Below are 10,731 nucleotides of genomic sequence, written 5' to 3' on the forward strand. Positions count from 1 at the left end.
TACCATATACCACAGCCCCTCGTGCCTTATTTCTTAAATATAGCATGTAAGTCAATAACTGTTCTATGGATGGGTGTGTGTGGGCAACAGGGTATGTGTCTGTGCATATGAATGGGAGAGTAAAGGAGGGTGAATATGAATATGTATAGGAGGGCGGGAGAGAATGGGTGTGTAGAGGCATACAGTGGTTACTCAACTAAAGGTTTTGCGATTATGCTGCGGAACAGAGGTGATTTGTGGTTTAGTATGGTACCCTGCGTCACTACTTCATTGCTCCAGACCAGCGCAAGGGGGAGTTAGAGCACTGATTATGCTTTTGGGTCKCAAGGCGCAACTGTGTTTCTGTAGTACTGTAGCCTACTCCAGACCGGTCACGTTGTACAGTGTCTTAGTGGCGCAGCGGTCTAAGACACTGCATCGCAGTGCAAGATGTGTTGCTACAGATGCTGGTTCAAAACCCGTGCTGGCCTCGACTGGGAGATCCATGAGATGACTGTAGGTTTTTGTTTCTCTCCCTCTTTAAACAGAAATAATTCTAAATAACAAACTGGCTTTAATTACAAATTTGTTGGAAGGGTGCTCTCATCTCATCTACGAACATAGACAGGGCTCTAACTCCCCTGGCTCCACAATGAGATAGCCAGCTTGCCAGRTTAGTGGAGTCTGCCACTAGCACAGTCAGTGTAGTCAGCTCAGCTATCCCCACGGAGACCGTGTCTGTGCCTCAATTTAGGTTGGGCAAAACTAAACATGGCGGTGTTCGCCTTAGCAATCTCACTGGAATAAAGACCTCCTCCATTTCTGTCATAATTGAAAGAGATTGTGACATCTCAAAATAGGGCTACTTAATGTTAGGTCCCTCAATTCCAAGGCAGTTGTAGTTAATGAACTAATCACTGATCATAATCTTGATGTGTTTGGCCTGACTGAAACATTGCTTAAGGCTGATGAATTTACTGTGTTAAATGAGGCCTCTCCTCCTGGTTACACTAGTGACCATAMCCCCCGCGCATCCCGCAAAGACGGATGTGTTATCATTTACGATAGCAAATTTCAATWTWTWTWTWTTTWTTTTTTTCATATTCTAAGCTTCTAGTCATGAAATCTATGCAGCCTACTCAATCACTTTTTATAGCTACTGTTTACAGGACTCCTGGGCTATATAGAGCGTTCCTCACTGAGTTCCCTGAATTCCTATCGGATCTTGTAGTCATGGCAGATAATATTCACCTTTTTGGTGACTTTAATATTCACATGGAAAAGTCCACAGACCCACTCCAAAAGGCTTTTGAAGCCATCATCGACTCAGTGGGTTTTGTCCAACATGTCTCCGGACCTACTCACTGCCACAGTCATACTCTGGAACTAGTTTTGTCCCGTGGAATAGATGTTGTGGATCTTAATGTTTTTCCTCATAATCCTGGACTATCGGACTATTACGTTTGCAATCTCAACAAATAATCTGCTCAGACCCTAACCAAGGGTCATCAAAAGCCGTGCTATAAATTCTCAGACAACKCAAAGATTCCTAGATGCCCTTCCAGACTCCCTCTGCCTACCCAAGGACGTCAGAGAACACAAATAAGTTAACCACCTAACTGAGGAACTCAATTTAACCTTGTGTAATACCCTAGACGCACCTCTAAATACAAAAAAACATTTGTCATAACAAACTAGCTCCCTGATATACAGAAAATACCCGAGCACTGAAGCAAGCTTCCAGAAAATTGGAACGGAAATTGCGCTACACCAACTGGAAGTCTTCCGACTAGCTTGGAAAGACCGATACTGCACGGTACTAAGAGCCCTCACTGCTGCTCGATCATCCTATTTTTCCAACATAATCGAGGATACGGTCGCAAAGCTAACTAAAAAGCAGCATTCCCCAAGAGAGGATGGCTTTCACTTCAGCAYTGATAAATTCATTAACTTATTTGACAAAAAGATCATGATCATTAGAAAGCAAATTACGGACTCCTCTTTAAATCTGCGTATTTATCCAAAGCTCAGTTGTTCTGAGTCTGCACAACACTGCCAGGACCTAGGGAGAAACTAAAGTTTTTTAATACTATATCTCGACACACTGATGAAAATAGTCATGGCTTCTAAACCTTCAAGCTGCATACTGGACCCTATTCCAACTAAATTACTGAAAGAGCTGTTTCCTGTGCTTGGCCCTCCTATGTTTAACATAATAAACAGCTCCCTATCCACCGAATGAGTACCAAACTCKCTAAAGGTGGCAGTAATAAAGCCTCTCTTGAAAAAGCCAAACCTTGACCCAGAAAATGTAAAAAACTATCAGCCTACATCGAATCTCACATTCCTCTCAAAAACTTCAGAAAAAGCTGTTGCGCAGCAACTCACTGCCTTCCTGAAAACAAACAATGTATACGAAACGCTTCAGTCTGGTTTTAGACCCCATCATAGCAKAGACTGCACTTGTGAAGGTGGTAAAGTACCTTTTAATGGCGTCAGCTCGAGGCTCTGCATCTGTCCTCGTGCTCCTACATCTTAGAGCTGCTTTTGATACTATTGATCAACACATTCTTTTGGAGAGATTGGAAACCCAAATTGGACTACACGGACAAGTTCTGGCCTTGTTTAGATCTTATCTGTCGGAAAGATTTCCGTTTGTCTTTGTAGATGGTTTGTCCTCTGACAAATCAACTGTACATTTCGGTGTTCCTCAAGGGTCRGTTTCAGGACCACTATTGTTTTCACCATATATTTTACCTCTTGGTGATGTCATTCGGAAACATAATGTTAACTTTCACTGCTATGCGGATGACACACAGCTGTACATTTCGATGAAACATGGTGAAGCCCAAAAATTGCCCTCCCTGGAAGCCTGTGTTTCAGACATAAGGAAGTGTATTGCGGCAAATGTTCTACTTTTAAACTCAGACAATACAGAGATGCTAGTTCTAGGTCCCAAGAAACAAGAGATCTTCTGTTGAATCTGACAATTAATCTTGATTGTTGGAAATCGCCTCAAATAAAAAACTGAAGGATCTTGGCGTTACTCTGGACCCTGATCTCTCTTTTGACGAACATATCAAGAATGTTTCAAGGACAGCTTTTTTCAATCTACGTAACACTGCAAAAATCTGAAACTTTCTGTCCAAAAATGATGAGGAAAAATGTATCCATGCTTTTGTCACTTCTAGGTTAGACTACTGCAATGCTCTACTTTCCAGCTACCCAGATAAAGCACTAAATAAACGTCAGTTAGTGCTAAACACGGCTGCTAGAATCTTGTCTAGAACCCCAAAATTGTATCATATTACTCCAGTGCTAGCCTCTCTACACTGGTTTCCTGTTAAGGCTAGAGCTGATTTCAAGGTTTTACAGCTAACATACAATGCATTACATGGGTTTGCTCCTACTCATCTTTACGATTTGGTCCTGCCGTACACACCTACGCTACGGTCACAAGACGCAGGCCTCCTTACTGTCCCTAGAATTTCTAAGCAAACAGCTGGAGGCAGGGATTTCTCCTATAGAGCTACATTTTTATGGAATGGTCTGCCTATCTATGTGAGAGACGCAGACCCGGTCTCGACTTTTAAGTCTTTATTAAGACTAATCTCTTCAGTAGGTCCTATGATTGAGTGTAGTCWGGCCCAGGAATGTGAAGGTGAACGGAAGGCACTGGAGAGACGAAACGCCCTTGCTGTCTCTGCCTGGCTGGTTCCTCTCCACTGCGATTCTCTGCTTCAAACCCTATTACAGGGGCTGAGTCACTGGCTTACTGGTGCTCTTCCATGCCACCCCTAGGAGGGGTGCATCACTTGAGTGGGTTGAGTCACTGACTCTTGCTGTCCGGGGGGGATGGCGCCCCCCCCCCCCCTCAGGTTTGTGCCGTGGGGGAGATCTTTGTGGGGTATACTCGGCCTTTTCTCTGCGGAGCAGAATAAGTGGTGGTGATTGAAGATATCCTCTAGTGGTGTGGTGCTGTGCTTTGGCAAAGTGGGTTGGGTTATATCCTGCCTGTTTGGCTCTGTCCGGGGGTATCGTTGGACGGAGCCACACTGTCTCCCGACCCCTAATGTCTCAGCCTCCAGTATTTATGCTGCAATAGTTTGTGTCGGGGGGCTAGGGTAAGTCTGTTATATCTGGACTATTCTCTCTGTCTCATCCGGTGTCCTGTGTGAATGTGATTACCTCTTCGCTCTCCCACTCCTTGCTGTCCCCAGTCCACTTGGTCGTGCTGCTGCTCCAGTTTCAACTGTTCTGCCTGCGGCATGGAACCCTGACCTTTTCACTGGACGTGCTACCTTGTCCCAGACCTGCTGTTTTCAACTTTCTAGAGACAGCAGGTGCGATAGAGATTAGAGGTCGACCGATTAATCGGAATGCCGATTAATTAGGGCCGATTTCAAGTTTCATAACAATAGCAACAATAACAACAAACAACAATTTACACCTTTATTTATCTTTATTTAACTAGGCAAGTCAGTTAAGAACACATTCTTATTTCAATGACGGCCTAGGAACGGTGGGTTAACTGCCTCGTTCAGGGCAGAACGACAGATTTTTACCTTGTCAGCTCGGGGATTCAATCTTGCAACCTTACATTAACTAGTCCAACACTCTAACCACCTGATTACATTGCACTCCACGAGGAGCCTGCCTGTTACGCGAATGCAGTAGAAGCCAAGGTAAGTTGCTAACTAGCATTAAACTTATCTTATAAAAAACAATCAATCAATCAATCAAACATAATCACTAGTTAACTACACATGGTTGATGATATTACTAGTTTATCCTCTTGAAGCTAGGGGGCAGAATTTATATTTGGGGAAAAAAACCTTCCCAAGGTAAACTGATTATTTCTCAGGCTCAGATATTAGAATATGCATATAAAATTGACAGATTAGGATAGAAAACACTCTAAAGTTTCCAAAACGGTCAAAATATTGTCTGTGAGTATAACAGAACTGATTTTGCAGGCAATAACCTGAGGAACTCCAACCGGTTGATACGCCTTTAAATGGAGGAGGGCAACAATGGAACAAGGATTTTTTTTTTTTTAAAGCACGGAAAACCAGATTTCTTTTCCAATGGCTTCCTCAGGCTGTGACCAGGCTTTAGAAATAGTTTCAGGCTTTTATTTTGAAAAATATCAGAGATATTATCAAAACGTGTCAGTGGATGACCTGGTGTCCTTTGATTGGTTCCTGCGCAGGAGAGATTTGGCTCAACATTTTCTATCTCTGTAGAATTGAACAGTTACCGTCTGGTGAAATATGATCGATTATGCATGTTAAAAACAACCTGAGGATTGATTATAAAAAACCTTTGACATGTTTCATCGAACATTACGGATACTTTTTGGAATTTTCGTCTGCCCTTCAGTACCAGAACGAGCTTGTGGTTTTCTGAACATAACGCGCAAACCACAAATGGCGATTTTGGTTATAAAACATAACTTTATCGAACAAAAATAACATTTATTGTGTAACTATTTGTAAAAGGTAAGCGATATATTTTATTGCTTTTCTGACTTTCGTGACCAAGCTAATTTAAGGCTAGCTGTTCTAGCAGTGATTGATACACTCACAAAACGTTGGATTGCTTTCGCTGTAAAGCATATTTTCAAATCTGACACGGATAGGTGGATTAAAACAACAGCTAAGCTGTGTTTTGGTGTATTTCACTTGTGATTCCATGTTATAAATATTTTTAGTATTATTTTTGTTAGTTGGCGCGCTGCCATTTCAGCGGTTGTTTACGAAAATGATCCGTAAAAGGGATCCGTGCGGCAAGAAGTATTTCTAGCGTGTCCTGCGTTGCATATTAATCGATGCGGTGCATATCGTTGCTCCAATGTGTACCTAACCATAAACATCAATGCCTTTCTTAAAATCAATACACAGAAGTAATATTTTTAAACCTGCATATTTAGCTAGAAGAAATCCAGGTTAGCAGGCAATATTAACCAGGTGAAATTGTGTCACTTCTCTTGCGTTCATTGCACGCACTCCAAAAGTTCATTGTATATGGCAACAGTTTGGGCCCCCTAAATTGCCAGAATTTTACGTAATTATGACATAACATTGAAGGTTGTGCACCATTGTGAAACAGGAATATTTAGACTTATGGATGCCACCCGTTAGATAAAATACGGAACGGTTCCGTATTTCACTGAAAGAATAAACGTCTTGTTTTCGAGATGACAGTTTCCGGATTCGACCATATTAATGACCTATGGTTCTTACTTCTGTGTGTTATTATGTTATAACTAAGTCTATGATTTGATAGAGCAGTCTGACTGAGCGGTGGTAGGCAGCAGCACGCTCGTAAGCATTCATTCAAACAGCACTTTCCTGCGTTTTGCCAGAAGCTCTTCGCTGTGCTTCAAGCCTATCAACTCCCGAGATTAGGCTGGTAGAACCAATGTGAAATGGCTAGCTAGTTAGCGGGGTGCTTGCTTGAGGTAGAATATCTCATGATAAGCTGTAGACCACACTATCTACCAAGATACTTTTCATGTATATCCTTTGTAGCTGTCTATTTTCCACCACAAACTGATGCTGGCACTTAGACACTCATCCAGAGGCGGCGGTCCTAGTGGCTGGGGACTTGAATGCCAGCATGTTAAATGTGCAACCAGTGAAAAAAATATATAATAACTCTAGACCACCTTTACTCCATACACAGAGACGCGTACAAAGCACTCCCTCGCCCTCCATTTGGCAAATCTGACCATAATTCTATCCTCCTGATTCCTGCTTACAAGCAAAAACTAAAGCAGGAAGCACCAGTGACTCGGTCAATAAAGAAGTGGTCAGATGACGCAGATGCTAAGCTACAGGACTGTTTTGCTAGCACAGACTGGAATATGTTCCGGGATTCTTTAGATCGCATTGAGGAGTACACCACATCAGTCACTGGCTTCATCAATAAGTGCATAGATGACGTCATCCCCACAGTGACTGTACGTACATACCCCAACCAGAAGCCATGGATTACTGGCAACATCCACACTGAGCTAAAGCGTAGAGCTGCCGCTTTCAAGGAGTGGGACTCTAACCCGGAAGCTTATAAGAAATCTCGCTATGCCCTCCGACAAACCATCACAGGCAAAGCATCAATACAGGACTAAGAATGAATCGTACTACACCAGCTCCGACGCTCTTCGGATGTGACAGGGCTTGCAAACTATTACAGACTACAAAGGGAAGCACAGCAGCGAGCTGCTCAGTGACACAAACCTACCAGATTAGCTAAATTACTAATATGCTTGCCTCGAGGCAAGCAACACTGAAACAAGCATGAGAGCATCAGCTGTTCCAGATGACTGTGCTCACGCGCTCCGTAGCCGATGTAAGTAAGACCTTTAAACAGGTCAACATTCACAAGGTCACAGGGCCAGACAGATTACCAGGACGTGTACTCCGAGCATGCGCTGACCAACTGTCAAGTGTCTTCACTGACAATTTCAACATGTCCCTGGCCGAGTCTGTAATACCTACGTTTCAAGCAAACCACCATAGTCCCTGTGCCCAAGAACACAAAGGTAACCTGCCTAAATGACTACCGACCCGTAGCACTCACGTCTGTAGCCATGAAGTGCTTTGAAAGGCTGGTCATGGCTCACATCAACACCATTATCCCAGACACCCTAGACCCACTCCAATTTGCTTACCGCCCCAACAAATCCACGGATGATGCAATCTSTATTGCACTCCACACTGCCCTTTCCCACCTGAACAAAAGGAACACCTATTTGAGAATGCTATTCATTGACTACAGCTCAGCATTCAACACCATAGTGCCCCCAAAGCTCATCACTAAGCTAAGGACCCTGGGACTAAACACCTCCCTCTGCAACTGTAACCTGGACTTCCTGATGGGCCACCCCCAGGTGGTAAGGGTAGGTAACAACACATCCGCCACCCTGATCCTCAACACGGATACCCCCCAGGGGTGCGCGCTCAGTCCCCTTATGTACTCCCTGTTCACTCATGAATGCATGGGCAGGCACAACTCCAACACCATGATTAAGTTTGCCGATGACACAACGATGAGACAGCCTATAGGGACGAGGTCAGAGACTGGGCCGTGTGGTGCCAGGATAAGAACCTTTCCCTCAACATGATCAAGACAAAGGAGAGGATTGTGGACTACAGGAAAAGGAAGACCGAGCACGCCCTCATTCTCATCGACGGGGCTGTAGTGGAGCAGGTTGAGAGCTTCAAGTTCCTTGGTGTTCACATCACCAACAAACGATCATGGTCCAAACACACCAAGACGGTCGTGAAGAGGGCACAACAAAGCCTATTCCCCCTCAGGAGACAAAAGTTTTGGCATGGGTCCTCAGATCCTCAAGAAGTTATACAGCTGCACCATCCTGACTGGTTTCATCAATGCCTTGTATTGCAACTCCTCGGCCTCCGACCGTAAGGAACTACAGTTGGTAGTGCGTACGGCCCAGTACATCACTAGGGCAAAGCTTCCTACCATCCAGGACCTCTATACCAGGCGGTGTCAGAGGTAGGCCCTAAAAATTGTCAAAGACTCCAGTCACCCAAGTCATAGACTGTTTTCTCTGCTACCGCACGGCACCTTTAACAGAATGTGACTGGCAGAACAGGTGACGGTTTTATAAATAATCAACAACCAGTGGGTCTTGTGACGTGTATGCAGAGATTACCAGTTTACAGAGGAGTGTAGAGAGCAGTGATGTGTCCTATAAGGAGCATTGATGGTGAATCTGATGGCCGAATGGTGAAGGACATCTAGCCGCTCGAGAGCACCCTTAGCTGCCGATCTATAAATGACATCTCCGTAATCAAGCATGGGTAGGATGGTCATCTGAATCAGGGTTAGTTTGGCAGCTGTGGTGAAAGAGGAGTGATTACGATAGACGATTACGATAACCTTTTCCTGCAGCTTTGATATGTGCTGAGAGAAGGACAGTGTACCATCTAGCCATGCGCCTAAGTACTTGTATGAGGTGACTACCTCAAGCTCTAAACCCTCAGAGGTAGTAATCACACTGGTGGGGAGAGGGGCATTCTTCTTACCAAACCACATGACCTTTGTTTTGGAGGTCCACAAGAATGGAAGGATCTACCGCATCAATAGCTTTGACAAAGTCAATAAAAATAGCATCACAACATTGCTTAGAATCAAGGACAATGGTGACATCATTTTGGACCTTTGAGGTTGCAGTGACACATTCATAACCTGAGCGGAAACCAGATTGCATACCTAAGAGAATACTATAGACATCAAGAAAGTCAGTCAGTTGATTATTGACAAGTTTTTCCAACACTTTTGATAATCAGGGCAAAATAGAAATTGGCCTATAACAGTTAGGATCAGCTTGACCTCCCCCTTTAAATAAAGGACGCACCATGGCTGCCTTCCAAGCAATGGGAACCTCCCCAGAGAGTGGCAGAATAAGTGTCATGCTAATCATTAGTTATTGTGACAGCCAAGTATGTTAATAAAGACAAATTATGCTTCTGAAAACGTTTGTTGAAACGACCCCAAAAAAAGTGTCAGTAGTTTACTCAGGATACCGCCAAAGTTAGGCTAATTACATGGGAGTAGCAGGAGTGCACTAATGCTGTACCCTACTCGGGGGCGTGGTCACGTTAAACCACAGCTCGTCTTGTTTATCTTTCTGGAAGGCACCACTAACCTGTCAAATGCTGCCAGGTAGCTAATTAGTTACATGCAAAGTACTGAACGTTTGAGCAACGTTGTATTGGTTTGGTAACTTAGCAAGTTAGAGATCAAATAATATAAGCAGCGAACACATCATAAACCTAACTTTAGACCTAAATTAGATAGCTATCTACGTTAGTTAGCTAGGAAACGTTCATGACTAAGCTAGCTAAGAAACCTTTAGCTAACGTTAGTTAGTTGACAAGTTAGCTAACGTTAGCTAAGTTACCTGTAACGGCACCCGAACTCTATTGATGTACCTACATTGTATTTCCCCTGTCTATAGCTACAACTGTTATGGAAATAAATTACAACAACAAATATCTTAGCTAGCTAAATGAACTAGTTAGCCAGTGAATGGACACTCACCACTTCCTTCGCCTTGAGAGAAAATCCGTTCTTCGGTCTGCTCTTGAATATTTCATCTTTAGGCGAATCAAACACTACTCCCATAGCTTTATTTCGGGTTTTGACCGTTTTTACACTGGCTTTGAACAGTAAAGTTATATCAACAGCCATTCTGTTAGTAACACCGAGGAGGTCCACTGTCAACACAGAGAGGAGGTTCGATTAATCTCATTCGGGCGCCCGTGTAAGCTTGATTTTCACTGGCTGAAAGTTGATCCCATTTGATAAGGAAACGGCCTGCCTCCCGGGCTTGAGCCAGGTGCGGTTGGGGTGCCCTGCTCTGTCCGATGGCGAAATCGGCTCAAAACTAAATTATTTAATGAGCAGGATTTTGTGTTTTCACATGCAAAAGTGATTGCTTTTGAAAAAAAGGTTTTATCTGCCTTCCCAATGAAAACTAGCTTGACAATTCAAACATGTGTTTTATGGAAAAGAGATGTAATATGTTTCTGGACGATGCACCATGCTGCCTTGTCAACAACATTACCGAACTGCTAAGATTACCTCACCGCTTTCGCCCGATGATGGTATGGAACATTGCCCGGTTGAACCCTCGTAATGGAACTCCCTCAGACATGTCACCAATTTGACGTCATATTTTTGCGACACATGGGCGTGTTTGAGACAAGTATGAGATCA

General features: G+C 43.6%; 1 protein-coding gene across 1 annotated transcript in view; it reads right to left on the reverse strand.

Moving 5' to 3' along the window:
* The window catches only part of LOC111970437 (syntaxin-18-like), a 43,081-nt gene extending 32,816 nt beyond the window's left edge, over positions 1–10,265 (reverse strand). The window contains 1 exon segment of the mRNA XM_023997164.2: positions 10,054–10,265. Coding sequence (XP_023852932.1) covers positions 10,054–10,203 — 150 coding nt within the window. The 5' untranslated portion in view covers positions 10,204–10,265.
* Between the last annotated feature and the right edge of the window lie 466 nt (positions 10,266–10,731).

Source organism: Salvelinus sp. IW2-2015, linkage group LG11 (assembly GCF_002910315.2).
Source record: "Salvelinus sp. IW2-2015 linkage group LG11, ASM291031v2, whole genome shotgun sequence".
Taxonomy (NCBI): Eukaryota; Metazoa; Chordata; class Actinopteri; order Salmoniformes; family Salmonidae; genus Salvelinus; species Salvelinus sp. IW2-2015.